At 43.2% G+C, this 25,499-nt stretch overlaps 1 protein-coding gene across 1 annotated transcript; it reads right to left on the bottom strand.

Annotated features, from left to right (window-relative positions):
• Window positions 1-455: 455 nt before the first annotated feature.
• LOC115480844 (urease accessory protein UreE-like) lies at window positions 456-14,646 on the bottom strand. The gene is made up of 4 exons (XM_030219780.1): window positions 14,539-14,646; window positions 7,191-7,360; window positions 6,014-6,079; window positions 456-1,889 (listed from the first exon to the last, which is right to left on the bottom strand). Exons 1-4 carry the CDS (start codon window positions 14,558-14,560, stop codon window positions 1,791-1,793), a joined length of 357 nt encoding a protein of 118 aa, XP_030075640.1. The 5' UTR covers window positions 14,561-14,646; the 3' UTR covers window positions 456-1,790.
• Window positions 14,647-25,499: the final 10,853 nt, after the last annotated feature.

Raw genomic sequence — 25,499 nt, 5'->3', positions numbered from 1 at the left:
CTGCTTGGCTTTAAATGTTCTCCTTAAAACAGATACAGCAGCTGTATTCCATCCTCTCCCCCCCCCCCCCCTCATTAAAAAAAAAAAAAGATTCTGTAGAGTAGGGACTGGCATCTGAAACTTTATTGCTCTGTTATCACAGTACAGGCCCACCAGTATAATTAAACATTTAAATCAGTGTTAGACATACATATCTAGAAATAGGTAATTGTTTGTTTACAGGGCTAGGGCTTGGTGAAAGGGCATTTGGAACTTATCACATGCGGAGGCAGCTCAGAGCTGTGTGAAAGGGCATTTGAAACATCATCCGATGAGGCAGCTCAGCTTTTTTTTTTCTAAGAGGAAAAAAAAGCATAAAGAAAGATGAAAGGTGACATCTTTGCATTTTGGCTGTTGTCGGTGACAGGGTGCTGGGCTCCATGGACCCATTGTCTGTCTCAGCATGGTGATGCTTATGTACATCCACAAAAAAACAAAACAGAGCAGCTGTAGTGGAGACTAAAGTAATCCTGAAACCATCCTACTTCCTCTTGCTCCAGTTCTGCATCCCTACCTCTCCTTCCATTGACATTTCTGGGGGTAGATAGCAATTTACACACACTTAATTGTCTGTATAATATAACTACTATACTTTGTACTCTGTAACACCTAGACTTTGAGTTACATTTAGCAGAGGAGCCCCTAGCGTGTTTAAGGCAGGAGTGTAATGTCCCGTCTATATGCTTTTTCCACAGAAAAGCTATCTGCACTAAAACCCAGATGTAAGTAAGAGTTTTAAAATGAAATGTATAAATGCTTTCTCTTTGAAATCTAAAGACCCTCTGTAAACAAAATTTAAAAATTCCCAAGGAGTCTTAAAAATTGCACCAGCAAGGGTGTCAGATATGACGTGGGGAGTAGTAACTTCCCAATCTAGATTGTCAGAAGCCATGTTTCAAAATTTCACATGGGGAAGTCTCAGGCATTATGCAGCCAGTGCTGCCTGGTGGCTTACAGTTGTATGGTTCCAGAAGGTATCTTGAACAGGTCCTCCCCTCCCCAAAGACCTGATTAAAGTAAAGTTGGAGGGGGGGAATATAAAATAAGAGAAAAATCCACAGGTAGGTACAAATGAAAGTTGTGGCAGATGAGCTCAGGCCTAGCTCTTACAAGAATGGAGAGATATAAATTAGCAAACCAGCATTTCACAACCCAATCTCCAGGGCACACCCAGCCAGTCAGGTTTTCAGGATCACAATGAATTGACATGAGCTAAATTTGCATACACTGGAGGCAGTGCATATAGATTTGTCTCATGCATATTCATTTTGAATATCTTAAAAGCAGTGTGGTTAGGTGTGTCCTGAAGACTGGATTGAGACCTGCTGCTTTAAGGTCAGCACAAGCAAAATCTTAAAGACGTACATTTTGAAAGACCAGCGAGGTAACCAGGTTAAGTGTGTAGGAGCAAAAATGCGATAGAGGCAATTGGGTAATTTACAGACTCCCTGATTTATTGAGGAATGAATGTTACCAGACCAGAGACCACTTTATCATAAAGTGGACTTGATCTCAAAAGTTTGTGTCCTAATAAGTTTGGGAGTTTATAAGGTGGCACCAGCCTCTATCTTGTTTTGTACAGTTTAAAAGGAATTTATTACAGACACCTTCAGCCAGAAAAGGGACTGGTGAAGAAACATACCAAGGGCACTCCTATTAACCCCTGGAATCTAAATTGCAGAAAGAGGAGGAGGTTGGCTCTGGGCAAGTATGCTCAGGGGAAAACCAGGTTGCTACCCAGCCTTTCCTCCCTAGTGCTTTTTGTCTTTCTTCTCCTTCTTGGGCTTTTTCTCTTTGTGCAGTTTCTTCTCTTTCTTCTTCTTGTGCTCATGGCCCTCTCCATGCTGGTGCTGCCACAGGAAAACAAGAACAGCCACAAAATAATTTTAGAATGAAGGAAGACTGAACGCAGTAGGCTCTGCAGGTTGCAGAGTAAATGTTAGAACAGGCGTATGCTGCAAGTATCAGCCCTCATGTAGCCCCTACCTTTTACTTATGGCAACTTTGTAACCAGGGGCTAGCAAAGCCATAAAAGACATGATCTTTATGCTACATTAGGTACTAGTTTTTTTTTTTTTTATTGTTACATTTGTACCCCGTGCTTTCCCACTCATGGCAGGCTCAATGCGGCTTACATGGGGCAATGGAGGGTTAAGTGACTTGCCAAGAGTCACAAGGAGCTGCCTGTGCCTGCAGTGGGAATCGTCCTCAGTTCCCCGGGACCAAAGTCCACCACCCTAACCACTAGGCCACTCCTCCTCTGTTGCTACTATTTGAGATTCTACATGGAATGTTGCTATTCCACTAGCAACATTCCATGTAGAAGCCTGCCCTTGCAGATCACCAATGTGGCCGCGCAGGCTTCTGCTTCTGTGAGTCTGACGTCCTGCACGTCAGACTCACAGAAACAGAAGCCTGCGCAGCCTCCTACATAGAATGTTGCTAGTGGAATAGCAACATTCCATGTAGAATCTCCAATAGTAGCAACATTCCATGTAGAATCTCAAATAGTAGCAACAGAACCTCAAATAGCAACATTCCATGTAGAATCTCCAATAGTAGCAACATTCCATGTAGAATCTCCAATAGCATCTATTTTATTTTTGTTACATTTGTACCCTGCGCTTTCCCACTCATGGCAGGCTCAATGCGGCTTACATGGGGCAATGGAGGGTTAAGTGACTTGCCCAGAGTCACAAGGAGCTGCCTGTGCCTGAAGTGGGAATCGAACTCAGTTCCCCAGGACCAAAGTCCACCACCCTAACCACTAGGCCACTCCTCCTCTGTTGCTACTATTTGAGATTCTACATGGAATGTTGCTATTCCACTAGCAACATTCCATGTAGAAGCCTGCCCTTGCAGATCACCAATGTGGCCGCGCAGGCTTCTGCTTCTGTGAGTCTGACGTCCTGCACGTCAAACTCACAGAAACAGAAGCCTGCGCAGCCTTCTACATGGAATGTTGCTAGTGGAATAGCAACATTCCATGTAGAATCTCCAATAGTAGCAGCATTCCATGTAGAATCTCCAATAGTATCTATTTTATTTTTGTTACATTTGTACCCTGCGCTTTCCCACTCATGGCAGGCTCAATGCAGCTTACATAGGGCAATGGAGGGTTAAGTGACTTGCCCAGAGTCACAAGGAGCTGTCTGTGCCTTAAGTGGGAATCGAACTCAGTTCCTCAGTTCCCCAGGACCAAAGTCCACCACCCTAACCACTAGGCCACTCCTCCACTGTCTCTCTTCTACCCCACCTCCATTCTAAACTTCTTGCTCATATTGTACAATAATTAAATACACAGAAAACTTGCACGCAAGGGCTATGCCAACAGTGGCCTAAGCATAGCATTTGTATCACTCCCTATAACCTTCATTTCTGGTGTACTAGTATTTGCCGACATGTCTAATGGGGGTGGAAACAGCTTGATGGTGGTTCTATAGAGATGGTAGGATCTAATCAAAATAGGGGATGATATCCCTTGAGGCTAGTACCACATTGCGGCTGGTTAATATACAACCTGCCCAAGACAATAGCAGCCCTTGAAGGGTTGCAAACTGGTTTGGTGGTTCAGGATAGCAGCTGGAGTTTATCTGTTTGGTCTGTGAAGCAGATCTGTTTGCATTTTCTGGGCATTGTGAAAACTGCCTGTTTTCTAACTTTGAAGGGCTAGCTTATCTATTCCCTCACCCTAGCTGGTCTATGTAAAATATAAACATCAACAAGTGAAGAATCCAGTGTAAATGTTTAATCAACACCATGTATTAAAATTCCAAATATTCCTTTATTCTCAAATATCTTCTTTTATATATAAAAAGTAGTTAGCATTTAGCTATGTCATGCATATTCATTGTGGATATCTTGAAAACCAGACTGGCTTAATGAGTACCGGGGACTGGGTTGAGAAACCCTGCTCTAACTTCATGTAGTAGAATCCCTAACTTGGGCCCTTATCTTGAAAGCTAGAAAAATATAGCTTAGATTAAAAGGCCTAGACTTAGAGTGATGTGTATCATTGGTGGCGGGTGTCCGAATACCCAATGTATTGGCCTTTTGACTTTTGGAAGACAGAGTGAGATTGGGGATGGAGGGGCAGTCAGGAGAGTTGTGCTGTGTGCACAAAGTGGGAAGCTGCTGACAGTTCTTACACATGTGCCTCAGGAGCTCTTTATGGGTTAGTGGACATGAATTGGAGCTGGAACCAGTTAATTTTCAACAAAACTAACAACCTACGTCAACTTTCTGGTAGGCAACATAGGCCACCAAGTTTAGAAGGAACTTAATACCTAGACTCCTTTTTTTGACTACTTCAAAGGAACAACACTGTGGCAGTATGACCTTCCTCTGCTCCTCTTCCTACTCTCCAACCTTTGGGAGATCTGCCATCCCCTCCCCCACACAATTTGCTGTCTGATTTTGCCTATGGGTACCAAAATCGTATGGCAATGCCTGGAATAATGGACATTTCTGGATAATTGCCCTTCATTTTATCTTAAGGAAATACCATCTGAAATCCTTTGTTGTCTTACTACTGTTGTTAATGTTATATCAAAGGAAGGATCTTATCCAACAGAAATAGCTAAAACTGCTTTAACTCCAGTTCCTGGTTACCTCCAATTTCGAAGAACATAGGAGAAGACTTTGACAATAGTTGATAATTAAAGGTAGAGAATGACACGGGGACGGCGAACCGCAGGAATGGGGACGGGAACAGATCCCACAGGGACGGGATGGGGACAAACTTTGTCCCCATGTCATTTTCTACTTTGAATCCTGTTAATGAACTGGACTCTTATTTATGTTTAAGTGATGCCTACAAAGATATTTTGATTTTTTTGGAAAAACAAGCAGACATACTGGTCACAACTAGCAACATTTGCATGGGGAATCCTATACATCCTGCTACCGGCACATCTTCTAAGAAGACAACTAGTCCAGGAAGGACTGTGGAAGACAGGAGAGCTAGATTGAATCCTGAGATTGTTGATGACTTCTTATTTATCCACAGATTTAAAAAAAAAAAAAAAAAAAAAACCATAACAGTGCTTCATAGGACATATTTTCCCCTCTAGGGCATATAGAATGGGTTGTATTTTATACCCCTGGACATTTTAACAGTGTGAATTAGGATTCCTTGGTGTAGTAGAAATCACCTATTGTTGGGGTTGGAAGGGTAGAGGGTGGTGGTGGAAGAAAGGGTTATTATAGCTGCTCATTGTTATTATTGTTCTCTATTTGTAATTTATATACAACAGTTGCACAGCATATTCCTTTTTATACTTTAATAAAAAGATTTAAATATAAAATCATAAGTGTTCAAGGCTTCTGCAGATGACAGAGCTGACGGGGACAGAACCTGCGGGGATGGAGACAGAACCCATGGGGGCAAGGACGGGGACAACTGTCATTCTCTAATTACAGGCCTGTAGCTGGCATCCCCTAGATTGCTAAGCTTTTGGAATGAATAGTAAAATTTACAATTTTCAGGATTATCTTCAGTCATCTGTCTGTCTATATAAATCTCAATATGGGTTTCATCCGTCCTGTAGTATGGAAACCTTATTACTCTAGTGACAGAGGTAAGGAAATCATTAGCTGCAGGAAGGAGTGTCGTTTTATTACAATTTGACATTCCAATGGTGTTTGATACCATGGACCATTCTGTGGTGCTATACTGGTTAAGTGGGTATTGCAGGCAAGGTTTTTAACTGGTTTGCTTTTTTTCGGATATAGAGGCAGGCAGAGGTCTTTTTTGAAGTCTTACAACTTATTAGCTAATTTGCATCTTTGGTTGTTGCCCTGACTGAACTAGGCTTTGTTCCACATTTTAAACTTTATCCAGAATAAAGCATGCACATGGGAAATTATGTTGGTGTGTTAAGTCTTTGAAGTGGTCCTAGAAAAGCATGGCTACATGTGTCTATGCAAACACATGGATGTACGTGTCCATATATAGGGTAGAGTTAGGGTTTACCTTTCCTTCACAGTCACTTCCACTGGAGCTGGAGCTGCTGGAGTCACTGGAATGTGCACATCCCTCCTGAAAAGAGAACACAGTGAGCCAGGGCAAGCAAAGGAATAGGCCGAGAACTGGGGAAGCCAAAGCTCAAACCCCACTAATGCTCCTTTTTAACCTTGGGCAAGACACTTAAACCTTCTGTTTCAAGTACAAATTATAAGCCCTCTGGGGATAGAATAATATCTATTATAGCTGAATATAGCTTGCCTTGACCTACTACTGAAAAGGTGTGAGCTAAATCCAACTAAACAATTTTATTCTTTTGCTGCTTCTGTACAGGGGGAAGTGGGAAGGGTCCAGCAAGAGGGCTGTCAGGTGCTGCAGCTTCCTGCTTGGGACAGAAAGTTGTATTCTACTACCCTCCAGTGGCGTAGCTATGGGGTGCCTGGGCCCCCCCCCCCAAATTGGCTCTGGAGCCCCTGGTTTGGCTGCTGGGGGGTCCCGAACCCCCGCCAGCTAAAGCGTTTGTCCTGCGCTGGTCTCACATTGCCTGGTGCCCTGTCCTGTTTTCAGTCACACATGCTCAGTTTCATTAAAACGAGGTGCACAGCAACTGAAAAAAGAACAGGGTGCCAGGCAATGTGAGACCAGCGCGGGACAAGCGCTTTAGCTGGCGGGGATTGGGGACCCCCACCAGCCAAGGTACCTTCGCAGTGGCGGGGGGCAGCGGGAAGGGAGTAGCGGCCACGGGAGGGTGGCGGTGGGAAGGAGGGCCAAAGTGCCCCCCCCCCACCCTCCTGTTGAGGTTTGGCTACACTTCTGCTACCCTCAACTCAAAACTGTATGATGGCACCTAGATTATGAGCTTTTAGGATGGGGAACCATGAGTAACTGCTCAATGTTGCTCAAGGCTGGGTATTCTGACAGTGCTGAAAGACAGCAAGCAGAAATGGCTCATGCGATGGAACAACTATCTTTAGCTGCCGACCCTTTCTGTGTTTTTAAATATTCCTATCAGGGCAAGAAGCACATGAGGTCTCCAAACGTAAAGATCATTAGCCCATAACAGCTTAAAGCTAGAAGAGCTATCATTCCCTCCCTGCTCTCTCTGAGTATATGTGGCATCTCTCTCCGTTTGCTAGGTTGAAGTTTTCATTAGCTAACCGCAGAAAACATTCATATCTCTGACTACCTTGTGGCCCTTGCAGTGCTCACTCCCCTGTCCGTGGTGTCCTTTCTTGTGTCCGTGGTGCCCTTTCCCGTGCCCATGGTGCTCAAGCTTCAGGTCATGCTTCGGATCTCCGCCCTTGTTCTCCACCTTCACGGCTTTCTGTCCTGCCACCTTCTGATCAGATCCCACTGCTAAAGAGACAAGAAATAGCAGTTTGAAGCTTTTTGTTTGTCCATTGAGCTCAACAGAAAAGTTGCTGGTGACACCTTAGTGCTGGATTTACTGGAGTCCCCTCTCCTGGAGGGGGACCTTAGTAAATCCGTCCCTTAATTCATTTATGACTAGCTTGAGGGAAAATTATATATATAAATATATATATATATATTGAACAGTTTGGATCCTAGTTTAAGGGGTTCCTATGGTTTTGTTGTGTTTTTTTTTTACTTAAATTTCAAAGCTATGTGGGGTAGAGCGGACAGATGTGAAGCGTTTGTTTACGCTTTCTAACAATAATAGAACTAGGGGACACAAGATGAAATTAGAATGTGGTAGGTTTAAAACAAATTGGAGAAAGTTTTTTTTTACTCAGCGTGTGGTTAGACTCTGGAACTCATTGCCGGAGAAGGTAGTGACGGCAGCTGGCCTTGCTGAGTTCAAAGGGGGTCTGGACAGATTCCTGAAGGAAAAGTCCATTGATTGTTATTAAATTTTCGTTTTTTTTGCCAGGTTCTTGGGGCCTGGATTGGCCGCTGTCGGAGACAGAGTGCTGGGCTTGATGGACCTTTGGTCTTTTCCCAGCGTGGCAGTGCTTATGTACTTATGTATTTGTTCATGACCTCCTTCCCCAGTGTCTCCCCTTTTCTACCATCCCTTCCTTTTCCCTCCTAGCATCTCTGGACTCCTCTTCTTCCCCTTAGCATATCCCTGTTTCACCATGGACAGTGTAATCGTCTAGCCACACAGCTGAAGTGAAGTCTTGGTGACATTACTGGCCTGGCCTTCCAACAGCACAGAACTTTAAACGCTGTGTGCTCACACCCAGCAGACACAGTTCCCTGTTCCTTCCTCCTCAGCAGCAACTCTGGCTTTCCTCCCCATCAGCAACATGCTTGCTTGATCCTGACCAAGCGTCTGTGCATTTGCACACGGCACTCATACATTTACTGCATGTTCCTTCCTCCTCAGCAGCAACTCTGGCTTTCCTCCCCATCAGCAACATGCTTGCTTGATCCTGACCAAGCGTCTGTGCATTTGCACACGGCACTCGTACATTTACTGCATGTACAGTTCAGAACCCAGATCACGTACATCTTGTCCCACACATTTCTGCCAGTCTGGACCCAGCTCCTGTACAGGCTGCTCCCATACGTTTTTGCCATAGGCATAGTGTGGGGTAGACACTGGGGAGGGGGGAGTGTTGCCCCCCCCCCAAAAAAAAATGTGCAGGTGCTAATGCAGAATTTGTCTTCATCTCCCAAATGTCCATATGACTTCTTGCCACCCAAGAGTAAGCAGGCAAACTATATCTATGATTTTTGCTATTTCTAGGGCTCAGGCCCAGCTCCTGTGTGCACGCATGCTGCTCCTACTCCACTACATTCCTGCCTGGATGATCTGTACCCACTTCCTGTGCATTCTGTTTCCCAGACCCAGCTCCCATGTGTGTCCCACTGTCATTCTGCTGAGGGGAAGAGATACTGGGAAGCACTATACACTTGCAGCTAGGCTTTCAAAATTATGGTGAACAAAAAATCATTTTAAATTGGTTTTACCTTTGCAAAAAATCCAGGAAGTTGTTTGTTTTTATAAAATTTATATACCACCTATAACTAGGTGGTTTCCATAAAAACATTCATATTCAACCTCAAACACAAAAACATTACTCAGCATCAAATAGCAAACTCATGTATACTTACCAAAACATAGAAACAAAACCATTTTGTTTTCAAAGTTTTTTAAACTGCTTAAGGTCAGAGCATTGCCGAAGCTGGACAGATTGTTTATTCCACAAGGAAATTCTAGCAGACACAAAAGCCGAAGCTCTTGTATCAGCATATTGCAATTGCATTACTGCATCAACAGAAATACGCATAGTCGATTCTGATCTTAACATATGCCTGGCATGGTACACCTGCAGTGCTTGCTTCAGGTAAGACAGGGCAAGCAATGCCTGATGAACTATTGTCGAATAGGAGAGAAACCACACGAAGGTGGAAGTGCACTCAGTCCCCACGAGGAAACAGTCCAATGTGAAGCAAAGAAGGAGTAGGGAGGGTAGGCTCTTTCCAATCTTTGAGGGAGACGTATGAATGGTAAAACAGTTTATTGGGTAAGCTCATTTTGTTTCCGAGTCTGACGTCCTGCACGTACAACGTGCAGCGACGTCAGACTCAGAAGAAACTTTCGGCGCCAGCTTTAGAAATGAAAGGACCTCGGCTTGGCTGGCGGGGGTTGGGGGTCCCCCACCAGCTGACGGAATTCCTTTACAGGCAGCCGGCAGCGGCAGGAGGACGCGGACCTCAGCTGGCGGGGGTTGGGGTCCCCCGCCAGCGAAGGTAGGCAACAGCAACGGCGGGGGGGGATCGGCAATGGCAGCGGCTGGGGAGAGGGGGATCGGCAATGGCGGCGGCAGGGGGGCTATAATGTGCCCCCTCACTCTGGCCCTGGCCCCCCCTACCGCCGCAGTTCAGATACGCCCCTGATATACACAAAGCTGAATATAGCACAGTGGGACTATGGCCCACAATCGGAGTAAAAACATTTCTGCAGACAGTCACTGAGACCGTTTTGACTGTCCGCAGAAGTTTATTTACTCCGATTGTGGGCCATAGTCCCACTGTGCTATATTCAGCTTTGTGTGTATATATATATATATATATATGTTTATTTATTTTATTTTAGTTACACTTGTACCCCGCGCTTTCCCACTCATGGCAGGCTCAATGCGGCTTACATATACAGGTACTTATTTGTACCTGGGGCAATGGAGGGTTAAGTGACTTGCCCATTTGGTACTAAACATCACTTCCTATCATAAGACTCCTGAGGAAGGCGCCGAAACACAGGTGTAGAGTCATTTTTGATGTTACCCAATAAACTGTATTACCATTCTTATGTCTCTCTCACTGATTGGAAAGAGCCTACCCTCCCTGATGAACTATTGTCAGCACCTTAAAATTAATCCTTTGTGCCACTGGAAGCCCGTGTAGTTGCTCAAGAGCAGGTGTCACATGTGAAAATCTAGATCAACCCACAATTGTTCTCATAGCAGCATTCTGGACTGCCTGCAATGCCTTGACATCTGAAACAGCCATACCAACACACAAGGCATTGCAGTAGTCCAGTCACATCAAAATCATGCTTTGAACCACACAATGGTAATCATACAAAGTAAACATAGATTTTAATCTAAAAATCATATATAATTGTCTAAAGGCTGTCTGAACAACATTAGCAACCTAGGATTTCATTATAAGCTTTTGATCCATCGTCACCCCCAACAATATCATTCTTAACCAAAACACTTATATCTCCCAAACAAACAGTCTCAGGCCACTATTTCAATTCTTTCCATCTCCCAATCATTACCTCTGGTTTAGTTTTAAATATGGTGAAAAAAACCACTCTCTTCCATCCACCGTTTCACTCCTACCACATATCTACTCAACTGCTAATTTAAACTTTCTCCCCACTTCAATATCGGAAAGAAAAATTGCACATCATCTGCATACATTCAATAGTTAACCCCCAGTGACTGAAACATTTTACATAAAGGTGCTAAGTATATATTGAATAACAGTGCTGACAGGGACAGGATGAATGTAGAATTCCACATTCAACCTGTACAGATGTTGAAACCTGCAATCCACTCCTCATATCATTGACCTTCCCATCAAATAAGAAGCAAACCAATGCAATACTCGTCCCGCAACTCCTAAACCTTGTAACTTGTCAAGCATCAATTTCAAATTAAGAGGATCGAACACACTAGAAACATCCAGGGATACTAGACAATAATACATATTATTATCTATGTTTTGCTTTAAGTCAGTGGCGTACCAAGGGGGGGCGGTGGGCCCCGGGTGCACTGGGGGGTGTGCCTCGTGCCTGTTGGCTGAGTCCGCTTGTTCCCTCCCTGCTGCTCCCTCTACGCAGAACAGGTTATTTCCTGTTCTGGGGCAGAGGGAGCAGCAGGGAACAAGTGGACTCGGAGCCGACAGGCGCGCGGCACCCCCCCCAGCAGGTAAAAATGCACCCTGGGGGGGGTTGTAATTTTGCCTGGGGGGGCCGCGCTGCACCCAGGGGGGGGCGCATCGGCGATCTGCCCCGGGTGTCAGCTAGCCTAGGAACGCCACTGCTTTAAGTAATCTACAGTGGAAATCAACAATGTCTATGAGCTCGCCTATATCCATATGGAAAAAGATCTAGTCCACCAACTCTCTCCACAAAATCATCCAATTGTTTGAAAACTATTTTCTCCAAAATTTTTCCCAGAAATGGAATAGTTGAAATTGGTCAATAATTAGATAATTCTGCAGAATCAAGCCCTGTTTGTTTCAAAAATGGCTTTATGGTAGCTTGCTTATAAAACTGTGGAAAAACACCATCAGATAATTTATTTACAATCTGGCAAATAGACGGTGCAACCTCCTGGGACTGCACACGCAGCACTCCAGTCTAACAAGGATCACGCACACAAGCACTGTGTTGGAGTAATCGAGTGAATTATTATTTCAATCTCCTTATAATACACCAATTCAAATTCATTCCATATATCAACCCCATCATCAACAAGGTGGCCACATTCACTTTTATGCTGTCTAACTTAGCAATGAGAAAATGTATAAATAAATCTGATTCTGGCCCCACAGCTGTTTCCTTGATCTTATAACCATGCATCAAGAAATGTACAGTTTGATATAGCTCTTTAGGTCTATGCAATGCTCCTACTATCTTCTGTAGAAAATACTGATTTTGTACATCCTCACACAAATGCATACATTCACAGAACCGAATATGATAACCATCATAATCGTCAACATCTTGAGCTTTCCACCACTTATGCTCTGCCTGCCGCAACTCATGCCTCGCCTGCAAAACCCCTGATGTTTTCCATGGACATGGATTATAATCGGATTATAATCAGTTCTCACTTGTACCTCTCTACTCGGGGCAACAGCATCTAATGCTTGCTCCAATGTATGCACCCAAGTCCCTACCATATCTTCCAAAGAATCAGAATCCAAAAATTGCAGACTTGAGGACCAAACTGCCCAAAGATCCGCCACCTCAAAATGGATGATAAAGGACTCTAAATATAATAAATTTGCGTTAACTCGATGAAGGCCTCAGTGTTTTCTCTAAAGTCAGTCACAAATGTACTTGACCAATAAAAGTAACACTTGTTGGTCAACCTTTATTTTTACACCTTTAAATGGACCGACAAACCACAGCACTTTGGACTCCTTTTACAAAGTGGGCATTACCGCTTAGTGGTGTGCTGAATGCAAAGAAGCTTATTCAATTCCCATGGGCTTGTTCGCATTCAGCGCATGCTAATCTGTACTGCTGCTTTGTAAAAGGAGCCCTATAAAACCACACCTTGATTAAAGTCATGACCTAGAGGTGCTGCGATGTCATGGTGAGTCAACAAATTGCTGAGCCCACCTCTATAGTTCCATTTATGGAACTGACACACAATTTACTTTAATAAATTAGGGTAAGGCAGAACTTTCCTCCTCACCTCACAGCCAGTTAGTTTTTCAGGATAGGCACAATATGCATGGATTAAATGGGTCTTCAACAAATGCAAATCTTTCTCAGACATAGCGACTGTTCACTCAGCATTAAGCTCCAGCTGATTAAGGGTCCTGTTTACTAAGCCGTGTTCACATTTTTAACGCACATTAACTGTGTATGCGCCTACAATATCCCTTTAGGCGCCTACACAGGTAGTGCATGCGCTAATTGCAAGCACGTTAAAAATGTTAATGCGCCTTAGTAAACAGGGCCCTAAGAGTCAAGCGGAAAGGACCAACCCTCTCCAACCTTAGGCTTTATCTACCAGGCAGTGAGGCTGTTATGGGTCAGAGAGTGACCCGCTACGGAGGAATATCAAGCTGGAGATATCATTTTTGCTCTACTCTTTCCTGGTATCAAAAAAGGCTAGTAGAAATAATTTCATCCTCGCCCACATTTTGAGGATCTGGTGTACCTTGGGAAAATTGTGTCCATGCCTTTGGATGAGCTTCTGCTCCTCAAGCCAACAACTGGATCCTATTCCCCTGACTTGCAACTCTAATGGGAAAGGGGTCTTTGATTTATATTGCAACTTGGGGAGAGAGCAAATTGTTTCCTTTCAAAGGTATCAAGAATGAGTGTTTCTTGCTGGACATCTCCTCACCTGCCCATACACTCAGTCTGGGTGTACTCATGTTGTACCAGGAGTCAAGCCCTCTAAACAGAGCTAAATGCAGTTGGTACTATACTTAACAGGTCTGTCTCTCATATAGAAAGGCCTTCTGGAAGTGGGGTGTGGAAATAGGATAGTAGCAGGTCCGATCAGAACCTGGAATGGCTTGGATGCACAGGACTGGCCTAAATTATGAAAATCTAATATTTAGAATACTCACTTGCTTGGGTCCATAAGATATCTACATGGAAAGCTCTGGAACAATACTTAGGAAACAGAGAATGAATATTCCATCATTGGGTTTCTGTCATCGTTATCATTTTATCCTTCACTGTTGTTTTTTTTCTTCTCCCCCCCCCCATTTGGTTATTATTCATGCTCACTGTTCATTACATATGTTATTATTGAAATTACACGGTTAATTGTTATTTCCAGGATGATAATTATTGTTATTGTTCTGATTGTAGTTGCTAATTCAGCCACTGTTCTTTTTATTTGAAAAATCAATAATCATTTAAACAAATAAATACGGAGGATTCCGTTCAGAGGCGGGAAACGTTGGACTGAGAGCTGCAAGTCTGGTTGTCAAATTTCCCCAATGAATATGTACAGATCTAGTTGCGTGCAACCCCCTTCCTTTCCTTCCCTCCCCTCCCCTCTCCAACGATCACGATCAGCCGGATCGTCTAGGCATCGAATTCGATTTGAATTAGTCCGATGAGATTCTGCCTCAGATACTGCCCCCAACCTCCCCTCGTGCCCCTTCACTTCATTCTAACCCAAATCAGCATTATCCCAATCTAAAAACAGAAAGCTATAACACAAGGAGCCGCCGATTCCTTTTCTGAAATTGCGGGTGGTCTAATAACACTGTACTGGGAAGACCTCTCGATTAATGTTAATTCTGCTTAATAAGTAGAACTGAGAAAATCAGGCTGGAATTAAAAAAAATCTTACCTGCCGATAAATCGAAATCCATGGTGTAGTACTGCGTGCGAGACAGATCTGGGTACAGGAAGAGAGAAACCACCTCCCTTGTGGTGTGGGTGTGGACCAAGGAGGTCTATTAAACCTCCTTGGTGTGGACGGTACCTTCGCCCTTAAAGCACCAGCACCTCTAATGCTAGGCTCCGCTCGATATACGCATGTTCCAATCCAATTTTCCTAATGCGATGCAAGGAACGTTTAAAAGGAGGCAACTATGTAACCAATAAGAAGAAGTCTGCTGGAAATTGTTTGAGAGCTTGTTCAGAATACAAACTTACAGTAATTTTGTAGATATCGAGCTAAGGACCTGCTTAAGGGTTTTACTACTGTACTGTTCCATCACAGGTTAGAAAAATGATTCATAACAGTCCAGATTTACTTATGCCTTTATACAACTCTTGTTTTCAATTATTCTTTCAAATTATCAGTTAAAAAATCCAAAACTGACAAGGAGAAGAATTGAAGACAAGAGTTGTGTGACGAGGACTATCTTCACAACTTTCTCAGCCCCGGCGGGGGGGGGGGGGGGGGGGGGGGGGGGCAGAATTCTGACCACGGAACCCAGGTCAGCTCTTCTAAAGGGCAGACCTTATCACCCAACCGCTAGGTGGGCCTCAAAATTAATTTTTACTCCCCACCCCACCCCTTTTTTAAAAAGATGTGACAAAGACAAACGAAATTTCCTTTCCAGCAGTCACTAAATATGGTCTTCATACAAGCTCTCCTCCATATCTGTGAGACAAAATTCCAGTGCATGGTACAAGAACAGGGGGAAAAGATAGTAGAAAAGATGTTTCCATGGAAGGACAAAGCTGTCAAGGTGAGTGTTTTGTCTAGTCAAACCACAGTCTAATTGGGCTCACATGACCTGCAATGAGAGCCATACTATCCCATGTAGATGTGGCATGGGATAACCCCGGGACCAATGCAGTAAAGTGTGTTAGGCAAGGTTGGCTCCACTTTGCACATCATTTTTTTGGACAGTCTATGTAGAAAAAATTATATGGGAAAAATTTTTGGATTTAGCTCACATTTGTTTTTAGCTGTAGCTCAAGGTGAGTTACTATATTTAGGTACAATAGGTGTTTTCCTGCCTCCAATCTGTTTGTACCTGAGGCAATGGAGAGTTAAATGATGCTCAAGATCACAAGGGTCTGGAGGTGGACTGGGTGGGCACAGGCCTCGCATTTCCTCTCCACCCGCTACCCCCTCCCCCCCCCCCCCCCCCCCCCCGCGACAGCCCCCTGCACATGGTCAGTTCTGGCCATTTTTACTGACCTGAAGCGCCGTTCTCCCTCCAGCACCGGCGAGTCCCATAGCCAGTCTTCTGCCAGCTCGCATCATCGGGGCCTCTTCTCAGGGGCATCCCGCCTACTCTGCAACTTCCTGTTTTCTGCAAAGGTGGGACACAGGAAGTTGCAGAGTAGGTGGGACGTGCCTGAGAAGAGGCCCCGACAACGCGCGCTGGCAGAAGTCTGGCTATGGGAATCACCGGTGCTGGAGGGAGAACGGCGCTTCAGGGCAGTAAAAGTGAGCAGACCACATGGACGGGGAGAGCAGGCAGAAGAGGCTGGGCGGGCCTGGAGCAAAAGTGGCTGGGCTTGTCCAGGCCCACCCATGGCTATGCCCCTGGAGAGTGAAATATAAAAACCTAGCTTGACTGAGTCCACTGCTGCTCTATGAGGATACTCCTCCACTCTTTAGCCAACTCATTCAAATCCCATCTATTCAGCGCAGAAGCAGAGAAGCACAGAGGGGACTAGATAGCTTAGTACAGGGTTTTCCTGTGCTGAGATTTTAATCAGTCTGAGGAGGAGTAAAAGGTTAGCTTGTTTTTCTGCAGTCAGTACTAGTGAGGATTTTATGCCTATTTCTTCTCTTTAGCATATGAGATCTGCAACCTCAAATCACTTCACTGGCTCCCGATCAGATACCGTATACAGTTCAAGCTTCTCCTACTAACCTACAAATGCACTCAATCTGCAGCCCCTCATTACCTCTCTACCCTCATCTCCCCGTACGTCCCTCCCCTCAACCTCCGCTCACAGGACAAATCCCTCCTATCAGTACCCTTCTCCACCACCACCAACTCCAGACTCCGCCCCTTCTGCCTCGCCTCACCCTATGCTTGGAATAAACTTCCCGAGCCCATACGCCATGCGCCCTCCCTGCCCATCTTCAAATCCTTACTCAAAGCCCACCTCTTCACTGTAGCTTTCGGCACATAACCACTTACCTCTATTCAGGAAACCTACACTGCCCCATTTGATTGACTGCATACGTGTCCTTTAGATTGTAAGCTCTTTTGAGCAGGGACTGTCCTTCCTCGTTTAAAATTGTACAGTGCTGCGTAACCCTGGTAGCGCTTTAGAAATGTTAAGTAGTAGTAGTCTCATTGAAAAAGAGAGCTGGGGAAGGGGGCTGGAACAAAAAAAAAAACATCATGGGACTATGGTATTTGGAAAAATGATGTATTGGCACCTGGAGCTGCATACACTCATGACAGAATGCCACTCAGTGCATGAACAGTAGTATTGCAAAAACAGTATGTGCAGAATACCATTCCAGCACATGCATCGATGCACACATATACATCTCAGTTGGAGTTGTATTAGTTTGCAGTGATCGCCAGTTACTACTATCTCTATCTCTGATTTTGACTTTGTGTTATTTTCAGTGCTCCAGTAGTATCATATGCTCAATAGAACATCAGCCTGATGAAGGCTTTATAGCCAAAACACGGACCGTGTAGGGTCCTAATAAAGTGGAGTGGAGGAGTGGCCTAGTGGTTAGGGTGGTGGACCTTGGTTCTGAGGAACTGAGTTCAATTCCCACTTCAGGCACAGGCAGCTCCTTGTGACTCTGGGCAAGTCACTTAACCCTCCATTGCCCCATGTAAGCTGCATTGAGCCTGCCATGAGTGGGAAAGCGCAGGGTACAAATGTAATTAAAAAAAAAAAGTCTATTTGGAGTTCTCATTCTGTGAGTTCTGACTGGTTTCTTGGATTGGATTTTCTTCCACTCTGCATTTGTTTTCCAGGTTAGGAAAACCCTGCACTCAGCTTTAGCACATTGTCTTAACCCATGGCTTTCTTTATTGGCCTCTCTGACTACAGGAAGTGAGGACTTTTTAAAGACTGGAGGGAATTATGGGGAGAGAAGATAGACCTTATAGGCCTGCACTTCCCAAACCTGCCCTGCGGACTCCTTAGCCAGTTGGGTTTTCAGAATATCCATAATGAATATGCATGAGATAAATGTGCATATACTACCTGTACTGTATGCATATCTATCTCATGTGTGTTCATTGTGGATATCCTGAAAACTAGCTTGGCTGTTTATCCCAAGATCTGGGTTGAGAATCTATTGGAATGGTCAGCTCCAGTGCTTAAGGACCTCAGACAATTCTGAATTTCAGAATAACCATGACATGTTATTTAATGCATAGGAGAAAGAGATGAGAGCAGGGGTGTAGCCAGATAGCCAATTTTGGGTGGGCCTGAGCCCAAGGTGGGTGGGCAGGCATGAAATCCCCCCCCCCCCCAGCCCCTCCAGTTTGCTCTTCTCTCCACCCCTCCCTGCCCACAAATATTAAATACTTGAGCTGGTGGGGTCCCTAAACTCTGCCAGCTGAAGATTTCCTCCTACTAATCGAGCAGCCAGCACTCTTCCAAATGGCAGCCGGCAGCACTTGCCTCAAACTGTTGCTGCTGCTGGCAGGCTATGCATGCTCAGTGCTTTTGCATGTGTGAAAACTGAGCATGTGTAGAAGGGCCGGTCTTAGTGACAGCTCAAGGCAAGTGCTGCTGGCTGGCATTTGGAAGAGCGCTAGCTGCCCAAGGACAGAAAATCTTCAGCTGGCAAGGTTTGGGAATACCCACCAGCCATAGCAAGAGTGTCACAATTTTGGGTGGGCCTGAGTCCAAAGTGCACCCAGGCCCACCTGTGGCTACGCCACTGGATGAGAGAAATGAGTGGTTTAGGGGCGAGTGTTGTGCATTGTTATGTGCAGAGATCCTGGATTAGTTCCTGGACTGAGATTCTGCATCCTGAGTCACCTGAGGCTGGAAACGAATGCTATGGAAGTAGTATTCAGTTTCTTGTAGGGTGGTGGGGGGAGGGGAAGGAGGTTGCCTTTGTCACAAGTGGAACCACCTACTGACTGTATCCTGTAATTACAGGGTTCCAGGAGAAATTTGCTTGTGGACTAGAGAACTGCACGGGAATGGGGTTAGCAGGAATCCTGTAGTTCCTCCAGGTCCATGGGACTCCTGTGCGGTTTCTACAGGGATGGACACATGTCCTGCAGGGTTTCTGTGGAAGTGTAGTGCCAGGCCAGCCTACCTATCCTTTCCTTGTGCTTCTAAGCTAGCTTAGCAATTATAATAGCACTAAAAAAATTAATTGATATGGTTGATAGAATTGAAATCCTCATAAGCACTGGGAGAGGAAGTTATCAACATGGGCTACTTTTAAGTTGGCTTATTTTACCACAAGATGTGTTGAGATTACTTGTATAAACAGGCGGGGGGGGGGGGGGGGGGATGGGGGACGAAGGAGATTCCAGTGGGGACGGGTGAAATTTCTGTCCTCGTGCAAGTCTCTTTTGGACCACCACTAAATGATCATATGTTGGAGGGGGAGATGGTGGAGATAAAATAGAGGAAAGTTCCTTGGTAGTCGTGAATGAAGACTTATAGTGCCAGGATCTAAGCACTGGTTCCAGCTAAGCTGAAAGTTCAAGCAAGCTGAAGGAAACTGCTGAATTTCCCAATCTTATTATATTGGCTTTCTCATTATTAGTCACTTTGGACCATAAGGGTTTTGATTGGAATATACGTGAGAACAGAATGAAAAATAAAATGAACACCAGAACTAGACATCACCCTGGATGATAAACAGGTTTAATAATTCATCAGATTGCCTGTATGTACTCCTACTCTGGGTCATAAAATGCCTATCAGCAGCACTGGGTGGGGAGAGTTAGGTTGTCAAACATTAACTGAATAATGCTTTAGGGACTGAAGTTCAGCACACAGTATGAAAAGAAGACAATAAACACTGGGATTGGTCCTTTTAGGGCAGATCTGCCTAAGCATTAGGAATATCCTGAAAATTAAAATAAGGGATTGAAAATGAATACCATTAAAATACAGAATGGATCTCGACCATCTGTAGGCAGGGGAGAATGATGTTACAATATCAGGCCCTGTGGCTAGAGTGAGTTTCTGGGTTAGTATCGGGACAAATGCAGTGACTATATGTGTGATCCTGGAGCCCTGCTATGACATCCTAGTTTGGGGGTGTGTAAAGGAGGGATGGTATCCTGTGTTCTGGGTATGCATATGAAGGATTCTGTGAGAACCTGGGTTCCCGGGGTGTATATGGTTCTGACCATATGGGATCCTAGATTCTGTACCTGTATAGGGAGGTGTATAGGGCTCTATGGAATCCTAATAATTAAGGTATATATGAATTAAGGTGTATAAGAACAAGGCACAGGGATCCCAGGACTCCATGGGAACCAAGCAGGATCGGTCGGATCCTGTGCAATCCACCTTAAAACGCGATCTGTTTTGTTTTCACTCTCTCGGCAAACGTAAGTAGGAAGATTCTACGTTCCAAATCAAGGAGGTTTAATAGACAGGAGATGAAGTGACGTCAAAATGCTGAAACTAATTAGATTTGTCTGAGTTTTCCCTTACCCGCGGTGCTGTCATCTCTGTATACTCAAAACAAAGCAAGCAAACATATGAGCTGCTGCATCTATGTTGTTGTTCTTTATTGTTGGCAGTATTTTTATTTAATCTCACTTATATTTTCAAACATGCCAGCTTGTGCAGCATATAGATGTACACAGAGGAAGCAAAAAAAAAAAACGGGATAACTTTTCATAGGTAGAGTAGTAATTTGTTATAAATCTTAATCAGTAGTCAGTTGAAGGGCTGGTCACAGGGACACCCTAGCATGTGTTATATTTGTGCAGAGATGTTTTTCTCCTGGTAATGGGCCACTAAAACAGACATCATGTTATGAGAATCAGGTGCTTAACATTCAGAGTTTCTATCTATTTATTTATTTATGACAATCATATCCCACATTTAACATGTATTAGGTTGAAAGCTTGTTTTTACCTGTGCCTAGATGGTTTGTGGGAACTTGCTCCTTCTATTTTGAAGAATGCAGTAGTATATTATAAAAATGCACTTAATATTGTTTATTACTATTATTTACTAAAGGTTGATATACAGCAGAAGTTAACCAAGTCAACTTCATGCTTTGTTATATAATTTTTAATAGTATTTTTCTTGGTCATTACCCAAATACAAATAAAATTATACTGTTAATTATATGACCATGTCTGCCTCTTATGGTAGCTTTTGTTAATTAAAGCCGTGTCAGAAAAATATTTGCAAGTGCGATTTTATTATGCAGGCAAACAAAACACCGCCAAAATACAAAATAGCAAGCAGCACAGTATTAGTCGCCAAGTTTATACAAAAATGATTATTTTCAGTGGGAAATAAATCTGTTGGCTGCCTGCTATGTGAACATTCTATCACTGTTTAATTATTGCTACCAAGTATTACATATTTAGGGGCATATGCCTTAAACATAGATTTTTTACATTTGTTTATCTAGACCTTACATGCACATGGTATTGCTTTTTAAACCTGAAGGCAAAACCAAAGTGTGGTTAAACAATTTGGTATAAACTGTGTTGTTTATGGCTTTACTTGTTATGAAATGCTTTGAGTCCTACTGATCTGTACACTTGTGTTATTTTGGCGGATGGAAACAGTCAGGTGGGCTTATAGGGAGGGAGGGGAAGGGTTCTTGGGGTAAAAGTAAAAGTTTTTATTGTGCCATGTTGAATGGTTTACTGTTTTTTTCTTGATCTGTATGAAGCTTATCAACAACATGTTTTGCTTTTAATAAAGATGATTATCAATAGAAATTAAACAAAATAAAACATGGAAAAGAAAATAAGATGATACCTTTTTTATTGGACATAACTTAATACATTTCTTGATTAGCTTTCCAAGGTTGCCCTTCTTCGTCAGATCGGAAATAAGCAAATGTGCTAGCTGACAGTGTATATAAGTGAAAACATTCAAGCATTACTATGACAGTCTGACAGGGTGGGAGGATGGGGGTGGGTAGGAGGTATGCATGGGGACATCAAAGCATATCATTGATATTCTAACAGGATAGGTGTGGATAGGTGAGGGAAGGGTGATCAACAGAGAAATACAGCTTTATGGTTTATAATGGGCTAGGAACCCCAGATCCTTGTTAAGTCCTTTCTGTTGGGTGTTAAAATATTCAATCATTCTGACTTCAAAGGTCTTACGTTCTTGTATGGTTTTAAAGTTACCTTTCAGGATTCTCACTGTGGTCACTGGTACAGTGTCCTGGTCCTTTAAAATGCTGACCAACAGGTGTGGGAACCCTACTGGCACCAGTATTGTTCATGTGATGTCTATGTAAATTGAATCTTGTCTTAAGCATCTGGCCTGTTTCTCCAATATAGCATCCTTCGTTACATTTTTTACACTGAATGATATATACCACATTGGAAGATGAGCAAGTGAAAGATCCCTTTATGTTGAATATCTTTCCTTTGTGGATGACTTTGGGGTCCTGTGAAATATTTTGGCATAGTTTGCAACTGGATAAATTACAGGGAAGTGTGCCCTTCTGTTCCTTTTCAGTCTGTGATGGAAGTTTACTTCTGATTAGCTTGTGTTTTAAGTTGGGTGGCTGTCGGAAGGCCAGTACTGGTGGGGATGGGAATATCTCTTTCAGTAATTCATCCTCCTGGAGTATAGGTTGTAGATCTCTTATGATTTTCCTCAGTTTTTCCAGCTCTGGATTGTATGTCACTACAAGCGGGATTCTGTCTGTGGATTTTTTCTCCTTGTACTGTAGCAGATTCTCCCTGGGTGTTTTGAGGGAGGAGGCAATATTCTTGGAGATTATTTTGGGGTTGTAGCCTTTCTGTTTGAAGGATGCAGTCAGGCTTTTAAGGTGTCTGTCTCTGTCCCCTGGGTCAGAGCAGATACGGTGGTATCTTGTGGCTTGGCTGTAAATGATGGATCTTTTTCTATGTGAAGGATGGAAGCTGGAGTTGTGGAGGTAGCTGCATCTGTCTGTGGGTTTCTTGTATATAGATGTTTGTATACAGCCATCACTGATTGAGACCGTGGTGTCCAAAAAATTGACTTTTCCTGGGGAGTAGTCAATTTTGAATCTGATTGTAGGATGGTATGTATTGAAGGCAGAATAAAATTGTTTCAGAGTTTCTTCACCCTCCGTCCAAATCATAAAAATGTCATCGATGTACCGGTAGTATTTTAGAGGTTTGGTCTGGTGTGTATTCAGAAATGTCTCTTCCAGCTCAGCCATAAAAAGGTTGGCATATTGGGGTGCTGTCCTGGTGCCCATCGCAGTGCCCATTATTTGTAGATAGGTATCATTGTTAAAGCGGAAGTAGTTGTGAGTTAAAATGAATTTGATTAATTTTGTAATAGTTTCTGGTGAGTATTGATGGTCCAGTGTGGATTTTTTTAGGAGTCTTCCACATGCAGCTATGCCATCCGCATGTGGAATGTTGCTGTATAGTGATTCTACATCCATCGTGGGTGTTAGGTGGTAGTTGCTTGATATTTTTCAATTTATTCAGAAAGTCTGTGGTGTCTTGTATGAAGCTGTTAGTTTTGTGTACGAGAGGTTTCAGAATTCCCTCTATGAATCCAGATATTTCTTCCGTGAGTGTGCCAATACCTGATATGATTGGTCTGCCAGGGTTTCCCGGTTTGTGGATCTTGGGTAGCATGTAGAATGTGCCCACAGCAGACTGGTTTGGTATGAGTTTCTTCAGGTGAGGTTGCGCTTGTGTAGGAAATGTTTTGATAAGGTCTTTCAGCTGTTTTGTGTAATCCTGTGTGGGGTCCTCAGTTAGTTTCCTGTAGTATTTATTGTCTGAGAGCTGTCTGTATTTTTGTATGTCCATAATTACCACTGCGCCTCCTTTGTCTGCGGGTTTGATGATAATGCGTTCGTTAATTTGTAGGGTTCTTATGGCCGCTCTTTCTGGTGGGGTAAGATTGTACAGGATTCTCTTTTGTTTGTTGGAAAGTTGGGATTTCACCCTATGTCTGAAACTTTCTATGTAATTATCCAGCTTGTAGTTTTGTCCCTCCTGTGGGGTGAAATAAGTGTTCTTTTGTTTAAGACTGTATTCCGGTCTGTTTGGTGTCCCTTTATTATACTTAATAAAGATGATTAAAACATAAAAAATACGTTTTTGATGTTACTGAATTCTATTATTCTGTCTCACTGTATTTCCAGTATTGGCATAGTATGAGCCACCACAAGAACAAAATATAAGAAAACCAATGGGCTGCATTAGGGGCTTATAGCCCATTTAGTTATGTTTCAACAAATGAGAGAGATGTTTGACAGAAAATATTTTTATTATTTTGACTTATAAACCACTTGTCCATGAAACACGCTCAAACAACAGAATAATCCATTTGTGTATCTAAGGTTCAACAAAACAGATGAAGATGTGATTACATGTGCCCCAATGAAAGGAGAGTTTAATTCTACTGCCATTTAATTTCAATATATTCCATCATCTTTATAACACCAGGCTTCCCAAGGCAGATTACAACATTTAAGATGAACCCATCAGGAAACAGGATATCTTCACTGAAATTTGGCCATCTGTATTGTATAGTGTATTTATTTAGTTTTTTTTTTTTTTTAGCAAATATTTTATTGATAATATAGCAAATTACAGACATAACGAAATAACATCAGATATCATCAACCAATATCTATTTTATGGTCCCACTCCCCCCTCCCTCCCTCAGTCAGTGGCGTTGATTCCGGCTCTTGAGATTGTTCATATGCTGACCAGATGTTCGTGAAAGTTCTCATGGTGCCTTTCCTCTTGGCAGTCAATTTCGACATCTGGTATAGAAAGTCTACTTTGTGAGTTATCAGTTGCAATGCTGGTGTTTCTGCTTGTTTCCAGGCTCGGGCTAAGGCTATCTTGGCCGCTACAAAATATTGAGTAGCCAATCTATGTTGTCCACTGGGAAATGAGCGGGGCCGGAAATGGAGGAGGCTTTGGATATGGTTGAGGCAACACTGTATTTACCAACTTCACTACTGCCTCCCAGAACTATTTATTTAGTTTTTAGTGTATAAAAATGAGTACAAAATACAGAGTTTAAAATTGGTTTCTAGCAGCTATAATAAATTTTAAGCTGTTTTAGTGATATTAAATTGTTATTTCATGATATTTATATCTACATATGGGAAGCTTTCAAATAAATTAAAAAGCTGTCCAATAAGTAAAAAAACAACTTTTGTCCAACAACTTTTAAGGACTGCCTATCCAATTGAAACTGTTACAGATGATGAACCAAGAATAAAGCAGCAGCTCATAGATTTGATTGCTTTGTTTTGGGTAAACGGGGATGACAGCAGCACTGGGAAGGGGAAAGTCAGACTGTCCTAATTGGCTTCATTGCTTACAGGTACAATGGACTGGATAGGCTCTTACTTCCACTTCTTTTTATTAAACTTCCTTGTTCCAAATCAATTAAGAAACTCAGCCAGTGAAAACGAGGCAGTCAAAACAAGGTCGCTACCAAATGAAGGAGCTGTAGCTGTGCAATGAAAACAAGATAGTTGGAAACCAAGGCAGTCAAAACTTAAAGCAGTTACAGGCCCCACCAAATGTCAGTTTAAGGGGGTCTGTAGGAGCCGGTTTTACCTATTTAATAGAGGGTTACCATATGGCTCCAGTAAAAAGAGGATAGATTGAGACAGTCTGCATTTTATTTCTCTCTCCCAAAATCCAAGCGTTCTGCCGGTTTATATGGAAGTCTGAGGCTCTGTGTCATAGATACGGA

Source organism: Microcaecilia unicolor, chromosome 11 (genome assembly GCF_901765095.1).
Source record: "Microcaecilia unicolor chromosome 11, aMicUni1.1, whole genome shotgun sequence".
Classification (NCBI taxonomy): domain Eukaryota; kingdom Metazoa; phylum Chordata; class Amphibia; order Gymnophiona; family Siphonopidae; genus Microcaecilia; species Microcaecilia unicolor.
This window is presented reverse-complemented; position numbering and strand designations above follow the sequence as displayed.